At 39.7% G+C, this 17772-nt stretch overlaps 1 protein-coding gene across 1 annotated transcript in view; it reads right to left on the bottom strand.

Annotated features, from left to right (window-relative positions):
* KIAA1328 (KIAA1328 ortholog) overlaps window positions 1-17772 on the bottom strand; it is a 182139-nt gene that overhangs the window by 100749 nt on the left and 63618 nt on the right. Inside the window, exon 5 of the mRNA XM_009275212.2 lies at window positions 14044-14171. Within this exon, the coding sequence (XP_009273487.2) occupies window positions 14044-14171 (128 nt within the window). The remainder of the gene's footprint in view (window positions 1-14043; window positions 14172-17772) is intronic.

The following is a 17772-nucleotide window of genomic DNA, read 5'->3' as shown; positions in this document are numbered from 1 at the left end:
GGGAAGTGGTGGAGTCCCCATCCCTGGAGGTATTTAAAAGACGTGTAGATGAGGTGCTTAGGGACATGGTTTAGTGGGCATGGTGGTGTTGGGTTGACGGTTGGACTCGATGATCTTAGAGGTCTTTTCCAACCTCAATGATTCTATGATTCTCTATCTATACTGGCTTACAGAGTAAATTATTTGCCAACGACTATTAGCCCTCTTCTCACTTATGTCCTAAAACAAAATTTGAAAAGCACATCAGGTCTCACTGAGTCTTTAGCAAGTCACTCAAGATTATTCCATGCACTCTTCTTTAACGGAGCCACCCCTTTGAGCTGGCATGCGTCAGGATTACTGCCCCTGCTCCTACCCTCTCTGAACAACTAATTGGAACAATGATGGAGTGGACCTTACCAAGTACTCACTGGTCATTAGCTCACTACCTAGCCAGCACCACTACCTGCTGCTAATACTTTGATTTCCACGAACATGCACAATTCAGGCACGTTACTGCACAATCAGTTTGCTGAGATGTGAAAACTCAGGTTCTCACCTGAGGTTCTTGGGCTTATTTCTGACCAAAAGGAAAAGCAGCATTCAAAAGCAGCAATCTGAGGAGGCTAACGACCCCGTTGGCATTTAAATGGTTTGCCATTTTGCATGAGCGCTTCTTATGGCTATTTTATATCTCGTAAGTAGAAGAAAATTAACAGGCTTGATTCACCACTCTTACTCCAGCACAACTGTGCTTATTTCAATAGAGCCCTTTGGTGCAAAGGAGTAATGCCATTATGAATCATGACAATGCTTTGTACTTGTGGTTTCCATGCACAGAACTTGAAAAGCTTTACAGGCGTTGGTGGGAAGCACTGTTAATCTCACTGTACAAATAGTGACCTTAGGCACAGAAAGCTGAAGTAATTATCCAAAGGTCACAGAGCGAGTCAGTAGTAGATGCGGGACAAGAACCCACTTACATTCACTCCCAAATTCTCTAATGGAGCATCCCCCCCTTACTGCAATGAAGTTTTAAGTGTAAATCAGTAATTGAGGTCACTGAAAACTTTCTGCATGCAGAGTGTAGTGAAGTCACTCTCTAGGAAAGCACTGACAAAAAGGAAGGTGCTTAATGAATTTTTCAGTGGTCCTTACGTAAGGATAGAGCATTCCAGGAGGAGGTGAGAGGAGAGGACGCTTGCTCAGGAAGCCCTGTAACAGGGCTGCAGTTACAAATCATTACTCCCAGAACACTGCTCAAGGAAATGTAACGCTGCCGTTTTCCACATGCAGGGTTATCAAACCTTTCACACATACAATATTTAAAACAAGTGAATTACCTTCGAGAATGTAGCCAAACATCTGACAGCATCAAGTCATGCTAACGGTTATCTGTTTATAGGTCAGAAGGGCAGTAAATTATTGCAATGGAAAGTAGTAACGCCCGCATTGTATCTAGTTGTGCTGTTTAACAAGTGATAGTGAAAAGTAGGTGATGCATGGAAACTTCAAGCTTTTATAGCTCCTGCCTCAATCTGTATTCACTTATATAAAGATGTCACATTTTTAAACATTTAAAAGTCAAATTGTCTGGAGAACAGATTCATATAAAATTTATTTTCAGAAACCGGTATTTAGCCTACTACTATCAGAGTTGATTGCTCTTATGTATAAGCTTTATTCAAGTTTCTACAGGTTTGAAAATACAAAGACTGACATTTCAGATCCGATACTCAAGTGTGTCATTAACCAGAAATTGAAACGGGAACATTTCCACTTTCTCAGAAATACTCGGTTTGTTAGGGTGATAACTGCACTAACCGCTTTTGAGTTTTTGTGAAGCTACTAAACATGACTCTACTTCACCACAGACAGGAAGGAGGAGTCACAACAGCAAAAGAAAAATCCTGAATTGGTACCTTACCCAGCACAATATGCCCTGAGAATTCAACAGTTTTAAAGCTCTGCCAAAATAGCTATTTGTAAGTGGCTAATGGCAAAAATGTTTTATTCTGTTTGTGTCAAAGATATGTTTGTCAGGCGCTGGACAGCCAGACAAATCAGGGTCTAATTAGTTCAGTCAATTCCCTGAGTTTTATCCTTTGAATCTACATTGAGTTATTAAAGCATCAGAAACAAAATGCTACTGAGACAGCAATAAGGGAAATAAGATGTCAGAACTCTATTAACAATGGCATTTTCAGGAAGCAATGTAAATGGAAAATAAAATTTATGCAAGAAATATATATCAGTAAGTAATACTCAATATAATAATCCTACATTTATCTTTAAAGCAGCTTTCATCTCCAACTGATTTTAAAAAAATGCTGCAACACATCGACAACATGACTTCTTTGGAAGAGTGACCATCATTCAGATTCAGATGCCTACCTGGTACAAGAGGATATTGGTCCCCAACCCAAATACTACAGTTGTACAAATAACAGTATGTGAGTAATAATTTATTCCACCCTTGACATTTAGCCAGCTCAGAGAGAACGCGTGACAGTTAAGCAGTTGCAAGATAAAAAGAATCAGAAAATGCCACATTCAACTGAAATGACAGGAAATATTTAGGTAGACAGAATGTAATAAATTTGGTTGACTCATGGGAGTTTAATTGCCCCTTTGTGGAAAGGGATAAATACATGTAAAAACCATAACTGTGAGGACTAGTTTCTGGGAGGAACAGCTTTCTGTTAGAGGTGTCTAAATCTTCATTACTTGAATATGACCATCACAGAAAGGAATTTTCTCGTCCCATGGTGGTGACGGTTGTGCTGGTGGCAGCACCTCCCAGCTCTGTGCCAGGCTTCATGCAGGCACCAAGAGGACCGTGGCCTCTGGCCCCAGAGGGGCTGTCACATGTAACAGCAACTTCCCGGTTTTACACTGGCTCACGTTTGCTAGCACAGATAGAGAGATGTTTCCTACTTCGGGCAGCATCTGCCACCCAAATAACTGAGCCTCATTTGCTCCCAGAAGACAGTAGGATGCACTTTTTTTCTCCCCCTACCACTGCGAATTAGCTCATCTACCACGATGGCTGGAAAGTCCCACTTTAGCTCTCACTCAAGTGTCTCAAGTCATCCTGTCCGTCGAACCATGATACAGAAGGATTGCTTCACTAGCCCAGAGGAAAAAAATTTGGTGATTTCACCAGCACCTTCACTGGATAAGGAGATATTTTTCCTGGGCTTTTGCTTGTTTAAAAAAAGACCAGCCTCCCATTTTACTGTGTTTCTGTCATTTCAAAATATTTCCATAATATCCTTAAACTCTTTCTTGCTAGTTTATTTTAACAGAAGTATTCGTCTCTTATTTCAATCTATTAACTTTCTCCTATCAGAAAAAAAAGTTAAAAGGGCATAATGAACATCCCCATTTTTGCCAGGTCTGTTTGGCAGCCTGCTAACTGGAATATGCTCCCACACAGAAGTTTAGACTCATGGGTCCAAAAGGTTGAGGACAAATCAAAAGAAATACTTACAACATTTACTAATTTTAACACAAGGGATTAGTTTCAGCGTGTAAACAGCATTAATGATATGTCTGAAAATCAACAAGCCATACCAAGAAAAACATGGTCGTATGTACTTCTTAGGATTGTACACTTTGTGTTCAGTGTTGAACATCTTAGTGATGATGCCATCTAATCATTCATAAAAAAAGTAAAAGGAGTATCTCAATATTTGATAAAATAATGAGCAGTTCAGAAAAAAGATGCCCAGATTCTTCTAAACTGAATCACCAGCTAGATCTGAGTCACCTTCTGGAGCTGCCTCACACTTTCACTCTTGTTTTCCACAAAGGGACCCAAGAGTCATTGAGGCTCCAATCACACACATCGTTAGGAAGAAGGAATCAGGGAGTAACTTTCTAATATGCTAGTATTCACTGAGTTACGTAGCCTGATTGACAAAGCACTAAAAAAAAAATCTGCAAGTTTTGAAATACTTTTAAAGAAAATCTGTAGTCCTCTACATTTACTTCTTTTTAAATAAGGAAGCTGTTACAGTAACAGTACTTTGGATAAACCGCTATAATAGAATTAATGCTTAAAGAAAAAGATAATAAGAAAGCATAGGTGTGTGTCTAGCTAATAGAGGACTCTAGTGTTTCCTTCTCATGTTTTACTTAAAGAAGTGCAGACTCTTCATTTCAGATGACTTGATTCTTTTTACCTCTGATGAATAAACACGCCCGTGAAATGAATCATATAATATATGTATCTGCCTTGTGTCATACAGCATCGGAGGGTTTTTCTCTACATTGAGTACTTGTTCTTTCTAACTCAGCACAGGCAGAAAGACTACCTTTTTACAAGAATTAACTTATGTATGGAGAAGTCCCAGACAAACTCAGCTCTACTTACAGTATCTTATAACTAGACCAACAATTCATCTTTGCATTTACACAGCATTTTAAATTCACTGAGCTTACTGCTCTAACAAACAGTGGGCATCATCTTCTATTTAAAGAGCAAGAAACTAAGCCAGAAAGCAATTAAATAACTTGATGGCAAGACAGTAACAGAACAGAATTAGATCCCAATTCATCTGCTTGCCAGCCCTCACCTACCTGGTAGACCACAGCAGCAGTCCCAGTAGCACACTTACATGCAGAATTCTTATGGTCAGCACAAGTAATGAAAAATATTAATCAAAACTTCTCATGTCCCTTTAATGACATTCCCATGGATAAAATGAAAAACAAAGGCCTAAATATTTAAAGACCTTTCTGCATGTGTGTCTGAACTCCCATTTCCTCAAGTAAAAAGGACTTCCTCCAGGCATATCACTGGCTCTGATCTTACCTGAAGCTTCAGAATCTACACAAAGGACCTAAGATAACGTTTCAAAAGGCTGACATCCATTAACTAGAATGTTCAAGTTAAAAATAAATAAATTAAAAAAAAAAAATCAAACTGGCACTTATTTCTGTGTTAAGATTTAGACAGAGTTTCACAACCAGAGGCAGTATTATATTCAAAGCTTGCTTACACGTATAACAATTCAAGTGTGAATGCTGAACTTGTGCTGGTGTTTCATCCATAGGTTTGTGTCTTCACCAGGTGCTACATATTGGTTTGAAAAACCAGAAGTTACTTACAAGTCAGCCTGTCTATACATTCACATGACAGTTGCACGTGCTCCCAGGCACACAGAACAGGAGGATTTTTGCATTACCAGTGCTGGTCAGAAGCAAGTCCTTCCCACATATGTGGACATGCACGCTGCTACCTGAACAGTACTGTGCATCCCAGGTCCTCTGTTCCTCTCAGCCTCAAAACCTCTAGGGACTCCAAGGCACTGTATCCACACTTACTGCAAAAGTTACAGATCAAAATAACTGTTCTGCCTCCTTCAACCCCTTGCCTAAATGTACATGCTCACTACAAGGGACACTATCAAATATTCAAAACTACAAATCACCAGGAGTCCTAGAGTGCCTAACTGAAGGAGCACTGAAGAATAAGTGTCCAAGAAGAAGAGTTGTGCCAATAAGCTGTATTAACAGTGGAGTGTTGTGCTTTATGTGATGAATGTATGGATCTCAGGAAAAGAAGTGGTCTCCACAGCTGTCAGTTGAAATCCAGAAGAGTGACCTCAGTTGCTCCACAGGCTGTTCTACCTTTACAGTCTCACAAGCTCATTTAATGAGACAAGTTCTCTATTAAAATTTTCATTCTCATTTTCTGTAACCATGAATATAAATGGTTCCTGACTAAATGACGTTCTCGATGTGACTGAGTAAAAGCTTTTCTGCTGAGGTTTAAAAGTGACATTAGCCTGCAAGAGTGGGTCCTTGACCTAGCCATAGAAGGCACCAACGTCCTTACTTTGTGAAAAGTCCTCTGTCTGAAGTTTTAGAGCAGAGACATTCATCAAATGCACTGTAAACCGAGTCTTCAACTAAGGTACTGATGTTCATGACTCAACTCCAGAGAGTAAGAGTTTTTGAAGTTACACCCCAGAAAACAAGACATCCTGAAAATTTGTTTGGACTGCCCCAGCCAACAGGATTGCTGCTGCTTATGGAGAGGAGAACAGATGGGGAAAGATGTAACGTGGAATCAAATGCATCTATTACAGATTGACTGGAAATTACTTTATTTCAAGGCAGAGACCAAGGTAATCCAGACCTCCGAGACAGATCAGATGACATCATTTCCTTTCCCCTACTCTAAATCTTAGGAAGTAGCTCAGCCAGCCTGAGAAACCATGTATCTGCATGGTTAGCTCTGACTACTTTGGTTTCAGATTGACAGTTTTCTGGCATAGACAAGAGAAACTCATGTATCCCTGTTTGTGTTGATGGTCTATGAATCATCATTGGCACATGACTGTCTGGAATGTCTGCATGGTCTGTTTCTACCCACATCCCAAGCTCTGAAATCATAAGAGTGAATTGCCAAAATGAAGACAAATGTGTATTACTATACATCTGAAAGTGGGATATTTCAGACATTTTCTAGCATCTGCCATGAATAGATGGCAAACAAAAATTGTTACGCAATGATATTTAATGCATTCACTGGATCAAGGGCAGGTAACCAGGCTGTTCTAAACCATAATCACATGCAACGTGTATGCAGTCTTGCAAAACATGCTGTAGATGTACAGTCTGTGCTCATGCCACCTCACCAGATATATTCTGCTTATATAGGGAAATGGGTCCAGCTGTCTCAAGAACTTTACGAATTTGTCCTATGGTGGATAAAATCCCAGGAGGAGAGTCCTTATAAACTTCAAATGGCAAACTGTGCATCAGAAAAACTTTAAGTTTGAACTTTTTACAGCTCAAAATGAAAAACTCAAGCTAAATCTTAGGGTATTCAGAACTAACTCTAAGAGATATTTCTGCAGGCAGTCATCCTGGTACAGACAGATAACGAATTCCCACCTTCTTAGCTGAAAGAAAATTACAGCCCTGGCTCTCATGAAAAATCTTTCTGCCATACAAAGACCAACCTACAGTGCCCTCAATTGATAATTACCTGGCTTTCATTAAATAAAGACACTTCTAATTAAACAACCTGATCAACACACAAAATGTGTGCTTTGCAGGCAAGAGGTGGTAAGCAATTTATCTTTCAATATAATAATCACTAATATCACAGATGCTATCTGGAATTTAAACTGATGAATAAAGGTATTTAGGTTATGAAGTCCTAGATTAATCTACAGCCTCTATTTGTTTCAATAACAAGAAATAGCAACTCTAATCGCTTCCACTTTAAGAAATAAGGGTTCAGTTGTTGGACTGTTGCTACTGGCCCAGAAGTATTTTTGCTTTTTACAAAAACAGGTTCTCACAGGCTGATGTCTCTCTTGAATAGGGTTGATGAAGAGAGAATACAGAATAGAGTCACAGAAAAATTCAGGTTGGAAGGGAACTCTTCTAGTTCCTGGTCCAAACCTCACCAAAACAAGGCCACCTTCAAAGTTACATTAGGTTGCTTGTTCAGTCTGAATGTCTCCAGCACTGGTTTTCAACAAGTCAGGAACTTCAGGAATGTAATCTTGATCACAACATACAGGACCTGCCACACTTAGAGGAATCAGAGAAGTCTGTTACCAGGATCTGGTGAATCAAGGAGGTTGGAAGTACACGACGAACTGATTTTCAAGAGTCTCAACTTTTGAAAAAGGCCAAAGACAGCAGAACCAAAGGGCATATGCATAGGTCAAATGGACTATACAACCGAAAGGGCCAGCATATGGGTAGGCAGCTGGGATATTTGCACTCCTAATAGCTGTCAGGTAAACAGGTAACTCCACAAAGCGAAGGGTAGAACAGAAGTTTTCTTCCTCAAGGCCTGTAGCATCATACAAAATCTTTGACTGCAAGTGGAGTCTTATGAAGCCTTGCATTCACTGAAGAAGCCTTACTCTCACTTCAAAGGGAGATTGAGAGGATGCTGGTAGTATGGTCACAATGGTCTCTCCCAAGAGCCAATACAAGGGTTATACTGAAGAAATTGCAATATCTGATCTAAGAATTTGTAAAGTGCTTCTCAAGGACAGGCAGTCCTGCTATGAATTTCTTAAATTCTCATAAAAATCCAGAGATATCATTTCACAATAGTAACAATATCATCAGAAGTCTACAAGGCCAAGAGAATGTTTTGCTGGAAAGGAAGGCACTGTCTTCCTTCCAGATTTATCCCCCAACAGAAAAATACATTCCAGAGATGAGTGTCCACCTAAGGAAAAGATTTCCACAGGAGGGACATTTTTTAAAGACAAGTGGATGAAACCAAAAGAGGCATCTTCAAAAAAAAAAAAAAAGAAAATCAAAAGACCCTAAAGACACTAGAGACAAGGCTGATTAAAGACAATAGAACAAAGAGACGGTGAACTGGCACAGATCTCAGTTAAGCAGTGAACTGCTCAGACCTCGCTTCAGCAGTGAGCTGAGAGTGAAGTGCTTATCACCACGAATACAGCATCATTCACAGCATGCAAGTAGACGGGGCTTTTATGCGAGCCAAACGGTTCTACTATGGCACACGTTTCCAGGGGATTGAGTGCAGGTGGAGTTCTATTGGGAATGTTAGCAATACACAGATATTTCAATACTGATGTTTCCTTTTCATTTAAATATTTGTGTCCATCTGCATTGCTGTTTGGTGTTAGCATTTTTTAGAAAAGACAGGTAAATTAACTATGACTTAGTAACCTAGAAGTGAAAGGAAAAAACATGATTTGTCTTCATCCTATTACAAGGTAGTCTACTCCAGACCACCCTAAGTTTGAAATTTCATTGCTAATCACTTTCAACGCCATGAAGAAGCACCCAAAACCTGACATTCTCAGCAGAAAACAGAAAGAATGAGGACAAAAACATTATCTCCCTTTTACAGATAAGAGAGGCACAGAGAGAGATCAGAGGATTTGCCGAAAGTAACACAGGTAAGGCAAGGCTATTCCCGATATTTACTCATGCTAAAATTCTGTCTCTATCTGGCCTCATAAAATTATTTCAATACCCTTGGGTCCACAGGCAAATTAGTTCTTTATTTATTATCCCAGTTCTCAAGTATCTTTCAGATGGGCTCATCCATTGTTCCCATACAGCTGGGTAAACAGACAAAGTCAATTCTATCATGTAGGTTTACCTTATAGCATTCAAAACCCTTTGCAAATGTGGGATTTTTTTTTCTTTAAGCAAGCTAAGAATGCATTTAAAGGTGACCTGTGTTGAAAAAAAGAGGAATGGAAAAGTTTGGGGACAACCAGAAAGTAAGGGCTTCTGAAGATTGACTTGTTTCAACATCCTTTTCAAAGGAAAAAAACAACAAATCAAATAACCAATGTTTGAAGCTTTAGTATGTAATCACCCCTATTAAGGCAAAAAATGACAATGATATGAACAAGAATTTTAGTCACTGACATGAAAAGAAAACAAGCCTTTCTAGTCCTTGCAAGAAAAGGCTTCCTCTGGACTTTACTGTGAAATGACATCACAACTGTGTCAACAATTTTCAAGATGAACAAGCGATTCAAGAGAAATAGTAACATTTTAAAAAAAGTAAAAAAAATTATCCTCCCCCCAAAAGTTAATTTTAAGATTTTACAATCTTCCCAAAGCAGACCACGTCTTTCTGTATGCTTGCACAGTGCTTAGTACACAACAGTACCTCGTTCCTCATGAGGGCCTCTGGCATTACTGAAATATAAACACCAAACAGGAGACAGACGACGTAATACACAAGAAAAGGGGAGAGCAGATATCCCATTGAAAATAAATTCTTAACATTCCTTTCTGTCTGCAATCCCATCCTGTACCCGTGCCACTTCTACACAGGAGTGAAGAACCGCAGCTTAAAACACATATACAACAAGAATCTGTTTAAATCAAGGAAATTAACCAATGTGCTGGTAATATTCCACAAATAAGAAACAAAAAGTGCCAGCTGTACTTGTAAATTCAAAGATTAACATTAATAGGCAATGCTGAGACTACAGGTATTCTCTCTCTTTTAAGTGAAGTAGCTCAAGCATCCCAGTCCTGCAGAAACTCAGCTGTCTGTCCAACTTGTGAATCAAGTCCTACCCTACGCTGCAGAACATCTACAGATTCATCAGCCAGAGAACTGCCAAAGTAAACTGGATTCTTGCCACTGTTTGAGATGGCAGTGAAGCAGCAACTATATAAGTAGGTCAGACCTGATTACCTAGAACAAGGGCAATTTTCTTTACATCTCTGTGTAAAGCTTCTGAAAATGGCAAAGACTGAACATTTGGGAGCTGCAGAAAGAACAGCCAAAAATCATTTTTGATAGAAGAGGTTTAACTACATTTTAATATAGATGGTATTTTCTATTAACATCAGGGCAGAAGCCTATTGTTCAGTAGAGCTCTTCACTTCCTTTACACAAGAGCTATCTCTCTGAATCTGTCTGAGTCAACTTTAGTGACCACTTTAATATTCACTTTACAATTAATGCTTCTTTTTATGGGTTGGTAGAAGGTAAACCAATTTCAGTTCGGTTCTAGGTATTGAATTTATTATAAAAAGTTATGTACTTAAAGCTCCTAGAATGAAACCAGAGGCATCATGAGATATTAACCTAGAGTTAATGCTGAGAAGGCCAGTTTGAATAATTCAATTCATGTCACCTTAAGTATCTTTTCAAATGGAATTAACTTTATCTCACAAAAAAAGGAAGCTCCATGTTCCAGTTACTGATTATTGACTCCACAAGAGTTCTGTCTTAAATCATCTCACCACCATCTTCCCAGCAATTTTATTTCACTGCTACCAGAATGCTTCTTTAAATTTCGAGGGCTGACTTTCATTATAAAGAAGCAATATTAGGTAAGAGGAAAACATGGTTTCAGAATTATTGCTACCGTTAGGTGATGCTAAAACCGACAAAAATAAAAGTTAACACCAAAGAAGCTGCATTAGTTCAATATAGCTACAAACCAGGGCTGCATTTCAGCCATCTGCACACAGCTACTGTGGTTGTTTGCCTCCGATACAACTCCACCTCTTTTTGCAGCAACGCCATAGATGTTTGGTAACCTGCAGTTCTCTTGACGTGTTAATTGTCTCATTCTAACACAAAGGCCAGTATTTAAACACTGAAAGAAGATGCTTTCAAATACCTGTCTAAGCCCAGGGGAAAGTGACAGCTCATGGTCAGCATTATTGTACAGTAAGAATGAGGGAGTCAGGCGAAAAGCAGGTGATGTTAAGGTATAGGTGTAGCATTAGAAACAAGTAGGAAAAAGAGGGGAAAGCGAACAGAAACAAGAAAGAACAGCCCATAACAGGCAGAACAAAGAAGTGCTTCAGTACCGAGTATAACTGTGCAGTCCCATGTTTCTGCAAGACACAGGAAAATCAGAACGACCTCTTACATTGAAGCAGAGATGCCCCGGTAACCTCAGCAGTCACCTGAAACAGGAAACACTGATTACCTCTCTCTATTGATTTAAAGCCAGACATATCCAGGATTTCCTTAACCCAGTCAAAAACAAGCAATAGGGAAAAGATTCCCAATGGATCAGGATTCAAATAAAACTCAGGAAGACTTCCTTTAGCCTAATATTTAAACAAGGTGACTTTTTGTTCAAAGTCCAGCTTAAAACAAAAAGAGGAAGAGTATAAAAGCTTCAGCAGGGCAGAAATAATAAAAGGGCAGAGAGAGCTGGCATGAGCAGTACTCGGAGAAGGAGAAAAGTTTTCTGGGTCTATCACCTTCCCAATTCTTACCTCCCAAAAATGCCTCCCTGCTGCGTTCCCCTCTGGCATTCCCCGTCAAGGCAGACACCAGAATGCAAGCCTTATGCCTGCCTGAACTACTGTGTAAAGACAACACTCAAACAGAATAAAAAGAGACCGATCACGACCCTAAGAGCTCACAGTTCAGGTATCAAGACAAGAGGCAGAAAGACAGCAACAAGAGAGGTGTGTGAAACTAACGCAATAGTCCAACAAGAAGCAGCCCAGTGACTTTTCTTCAGTTTTGATAGCTATCATGTGAAGGAGCATTAGGGAAAGAACCGACGCAGTGAGGCAGTCCTGCAAATCTCTCCACAGTTTCTGAGCTGTGAGGAGAAACATAGCATGAAGTGCTTGTTTGGGGAAAAAAGGTAACGATTTATAAAGCAAAATGCATTCAAGATATAAACAGCTCTATGGCTACCAGGACTGCATAGAAAAAAAATTGAAGAGGAAGGCTAGAAACATTGGAAATACTTTGCAAGCTATAAGAAAAACCAGTTGAAACATGCTTTGACAGGTTTTTATCTATGCCTACAAAGCTTTGCACAGGGCAAGAGGGCAAGGGTAATTTCAGACCTGCTAGGTTGGAGTTGTAGACTAGGTAACCACAAATGAAATGTCAAGACAAACCTCAATATAATATCTGAATTTGCATTTGTGGACAAAAGTACCTGTAAGTATAGAGAAAAGAAATAATGGGATCAAAGATAAGCTTGATAGAACTTTGCACATGAAATCAGAAAACAAGTTCAGGGAAGTCTCTGTGCATACATTTATAGAGTGATTAGGGAGACAGAAGAACAAGAGGAGGTGAACGCAGATTGCTGTACCATCAGATGCTGATTTGACAGTTAATGGGCTGAAGGTTTCCTATTATCTGTTTCTATACTTTAGCACTGTAGATGTGATTACACCGGATAGCTTTATACTAGGTGCTAACCTAGTACAAGATATGTGTATTTAAAGTTGAAAGGCTAAAGGTGAAAGGTTAAGCACAGCAAAACCCGAGAGAAGTACTGGCATCATCCCAAACACAGCTGCCATGGTGCTGTTGGACTACATGGGCTCCTCTGAACTGTTTCCCCACAGAGACTCCCAGCAAGTTGCATACCACAGGCAAGAATAAAGACATCATCCATTCTCAGAGAAAAAGATCCTTGTTTTGAACTTAACACCATCACAGTATGGATGGCAGATAAAAATACAAAAGAATGGAAATGAAATGTTTATAAAGGCTAAAAGCCTGACAAACAGCTCAATGTCCAACAACGTTTTACAAAAAAAAAGAAAGATCAGCAGAATAAAATTATTCCTGACACTGAAGAAGTTAGAGAATTGTTGCTACCCACTTCCTGAACAGAATTAAAAATGCACCCCTTCCTTCTCAGGCTCCTGAGAAGTAGGATCTGTCTGTGCAATTTTGTTAGTAGGGAACCACCGAGAGGCCAGAATCAGGCCAACATCTGGATACTCTGTGCTGACGACTCTACTTCTAGCCCTATTATAAGCCTTTAAGACTCTTCCAGCAAAAGAAAGGATCAAGGGCCCAACCTATATAAAAGGCATAATCTTAGGTAGGATAGGCTCTGGAGATCTGCAGATGGAAGCTACTGAAAGAGAATAGCGGGTAAGAACATTCGGTAGAGCACTTGTGTAAGTAGCCTTCATTTCCAGGGTATAATCTGCTATCAGCAGGGATGTAAATCAAGTACCTAACTATCAGGAAAAAAATCTCAAGCAACCATGTTTTCAAGTCTTTGGGCACATGCATCTGAGAAACGTTTTACCACTTAATTTAACATGTTGTACCTCTAGTCAACATTTTCTCTTTTTAAACTCCATATATAATTATAGGTCTTCTATAAACAGCTCAAATCAGGTGGGCTGCCTTACAGACTTGAGAAAGCACTTATTGACCAAATACATCATCTGTAACGTCCTTTTCAATCATCAAAAGCCACAGTGAAAATTTGAAAGGCTGTATCTATAGCGACTGCAATTATTTTACTCTTTAAGAAACAGGACAGAAAACAGAAGAGCATCTTAACTTTTCCTTTAGCAAAGGCATGGATTCCTGTGATTCCTACTCCATTACAACACGGTCAATTAACTTCACCCATTTCATTGACCCAAAACTTGGGTTTCGGGGGTTTTTTTTTTCCTACAATCTATGTATTAACAGAAGGAGTCATGGGAAGCCAATCACAAAACACTATTCGACACCGTATAATGCAAGACAACAAAAGTTGCAGTTCTACTAAAAGAGAAAAGGTGTTTCAAAGATATCATTAAAAAAGGAGGTGGGAGAAAAGAGCTTACCTTCTGCTCCTTTTCCTTGGCAGCACTGAGTTCAGAAAGGGAGCGCGACAGTTTTTCCTGCTGCTCAGCTAGGTACTTCTGATAAAGGCTCAAAAGTTCCTGGCATTCTCTGTACTGCTGCTGCAGAGGTGAGACAGCAGAAGTTAAGGGAAAAATACTCTTCAATGATTAGTTACAGTCAAATATATACCAACCTACTCTGCGTAAATCTGATTTACATCCATAACAGTTCAATTTAAAAACAGATACTGTGTGTTTGAGTACTGCCTAATGATGATAAATCTGCCTAGAGATGAATGTTCAAGTACAACCTTCTTTCTATGCAGAGAATGGAAAAAGAAGAATTGCACCAAATTCTTTTATCATTGGAAAAGGGACAGCAACAGGAGGCAGGTGATGACATTGTTTCAGTTGGAACAATTACAACCCTCTGATTTGTATTCAGCAAAGCCAGACACTACCAATGTTTATTTATAAATAAATATATAGTCATCCAAGTAAGTAAATAGTCCATTTTTAAGCACAGACATGGATTCACAAGCCCACATACACAAATCCAAATCTCTTTGCTTGAGCACCAACGGCTCCAAAACCCACAGCCACAGATGCAGCGCTACAGGCCTTTCAGAGACCAGCAATGATTTTTGGACAGTAATCTGGAGAAGCAGCAACTGTGGTGTTTGCAAGGATATTAGCAAGCAACAGTGTCCTGCCTTGCTTGCAGCATTGAAATTCCAACAGGAGATAAAGCTGCTCTTCACCTGTCATTGTGTAATTCCCTCCCTTGCTCATGTAGCATGGTAAACCATTTATGCTCCCCTCTCTCCCCCCTCACTTTTAATTATGCGTGCAGATGGGATAAGGGCTCGCTGTCCAAAGAGATTACTCTGAATAAATACTTTAATAACAAGTCACTGCAATTAAGGTAGGGAACAAAAACTTCTTCAATCTATAAAATGGTGTTGAGTTACAGATTTCCTTAACATTTTTATGATCTAATCATTGCTTCTGGGCAAATTCATGTTGCAATCATTTTTGCCAATCATGGCTGCATAAATAACTCACTGCTTTGTTATTCCCTGTTATGACCCTGAGGTTCCCCCCCCCCCCCCCCTCCTTTTTTTTTTTTTTTTTTTTTTTGGGGGGCAGGCTTGCCAGGGTTTTGTTTGTTTGTTTTTCTTTCCCTTAAAAAAAAAGGCTACACAGAGAATAAGCAAAACATTTTAGGAAGGAATGGGAGGTTATTAAACCCCAATGTTTAAATCAATCAGGAGAGCTCCTAGAACACCTTTGCTCAGCACCTGGAAATAAAGGAGGGTACAAACAATGGTCTAAACAAGCTAACTGCTTTCCAGAGCCAGCCTGCCTGAAGCCCGAGCTGTTTTACATTTCAGTTCATTTTGTCAGAGAGCACCAAAAGGCTGAAGTGATTTGTGGTGGTCTCAGGAGTCTCTGCCAGCTATGATGTATATAAAAGGAATTTTTTATTCCGGTTGTAACCATAGGCAGTAATGTTTATAGTAGGTGAACATATTAGCCTGGACGCAGGGCATGAATTTTACTCTAGAAAAAGCTAGTTCATTTATACAGCCTAAGAGTTAAATGTCGGTATTTGAAGACAAATTATAGGGAAATTCATTTAAACCCATGTTATGTGGCAGAATATAAAAACAGACAGTCCTATCTTTATCAATTTTTTACAGCCCTCTTAATTCACTTTGCTTCCAGCAACCCCTTCCCCACAAAACAGATTTTTACCCTCTTCTCCCTCCAGCTAGCACACTGCTGGCACAAGGAATGAGTACCCTAAACAGCCTTGGGGCACAGGACTGATGGCCATGCACCTACCCTCGCTCTTGCTACAGTGTTAGTATCAGTCCTGCTGGAAAGCTAGGCAAGATTGCCCTCACTCCCAAGCTTAGCACATACATGGTGCAAGTGTACCATAAAAGAGATGCCCAAATTGTGTTTTACAGACTGCAGAGCCCTTGCTGTGCACACGATGTCACCACCTCTTGCTTGCAGCTGCCAAATTTATTTAAAATACAGCTTAAAAAATGACATACAAAACTAACATTAGGAAAGCATGCAAGCAAATCCTGATTGTCCAAGGGTCAGTTATGTGATCATGACTGGGAAAGGCAATAGTTAACATGAGCTTGAATGGCAGCTGAGATATTCCTGAAATTCTTCTAAGATTTGGTCAGCACTGTAACTGTTAAAACTTCCCGTATTAGAAGATTAAAACCTTGTTCATTCACACAATCACTCTACATTAAGCAATGCAATGTTGCAGCCACCATAGTCTAAGAGGCTAAAGCCTTGCTTTGCTTACTAAGTAAGTAAACGTGAGGCTTCAAATAGGAAAAAAAATAAAAACATTCATTTGTTTAAGACACACGCAGAATAGCTCTAAGTACGATAATTCTCCAGCATAATGTGCTGGTACATTTACTGCAGAATATGTTCTTAAGAAAAAAAAGCCTTAATATTAGATCCTACTCTTCCATTCTATTGAATTTTTGCTAAAAGCAGCAAGATGATCTCTTTTTTCCCCCTACAAATTAGCCAGGCAATATACAACACTGCCACAAAAATATTTAAGTCATTCAGATATAACAAGGGCACACATGTACTATGACAATACAGTCTCTAGACAAATACGTAGGTAATGATAAATACTTTCATAATCTGCTCTAAAAAAAAAATGTTATAAGGGTGAAAAAAACCTATAGGACAACAAGTCCTACAGATTTGCATTCTACAGAAAAAGTAATGTGCCTAAATGCTCACATCAGATATTTCTCTATGCGTTCAGGAGCACAAATATTGGATTTACAAGATGTTCGTTACCTGAGAGAAGTGGTACTTGGTATTTCACTGAACGGTAGTTTTATGTCCAAGAAATAAGCATGTGAATGTATCTGAGTAATATATTTTATGCAGTTTGTTAGTGAAGTGTTAAGGTTGTAACCAGGGCGGGGGGGGACAGAAAAAAAAATCAGAAATGCAAAGGTTAAGATTTCAACACCACATTTACATGTCATACTGCAAGTACTATATATTTTACAGAATAAATTAGTTAATTTTGTCACTGAATGTAAGTCACAGAATTAAGAGTTCATTTATGGCTCTTAAGAGATAATACCCTCAGTGGAGATAGAGCTGGCTTTGAGAAGAAGGACTGCTAGCATGCAGCGGTGTCACGCTCACAGAGGCCAGGAACAGTTTTCCAGGGAGAGGGACATTAGGCAGGGAACAAAGAGCTTTTTCTTAGGGGTGAGGTTTTATGAGAAGGCACAGCCAACGTAATGCTCAGCTGCTGCCACAGACACACTCCCACTCACCCCATGGAGTCTCACTCCCTCAATTCACACCAGCTCTGCAGCTCTCCAAAATTTCTCACTCACCCCGAGAGCTCAGCAAACTGAAACAGCAATGCAAAGGGTCAGTTAAGCGCAAGAGCTGGCACGAAGCGAGCAGATGGAACAGGCTGCTGGAAGAGGGGGCCACCTCTTCCAGGAGCAGTGACCTGTCTGGTAGGGTCCATCCACCTTACAAAGTCTCAACCCTATTCTCACTCCAGCTCTGCTCTTAAGCCTCAGGCTTTTAAGTCTGCTGTGTGACTACACCAACTACTCCCAGCTTACTCATTGCTGAAATATTTTTAGCCCTCTCAGGTTGAAGTAGGACAGACAGCTACAGTTCCTTGCCTCCCCAGAATGTGGG

Source organism: Aptenodytes forsteri, unplaced genomic scaffold (genome assembly GCF_000699145.1).
Source record: "Aptenodytes forsteri isolate BGI_AS27 unplaced genomic scaffold, ASM69914v1 Scaffold266, whole genome shotgun sequence".
NCBI classification, from domain to species: Eukaryota; Metazoa; Chordata; class Aves; order Sphenisciformes; family Spheniscidae; genus Aptenodytes; species Aptenodytes forsteri.
The sequence above is the reverse complement of the archived record's forward strand: the minus strand, read 5'-3'. Positions and strand labels throughout refer to the sequence as shown.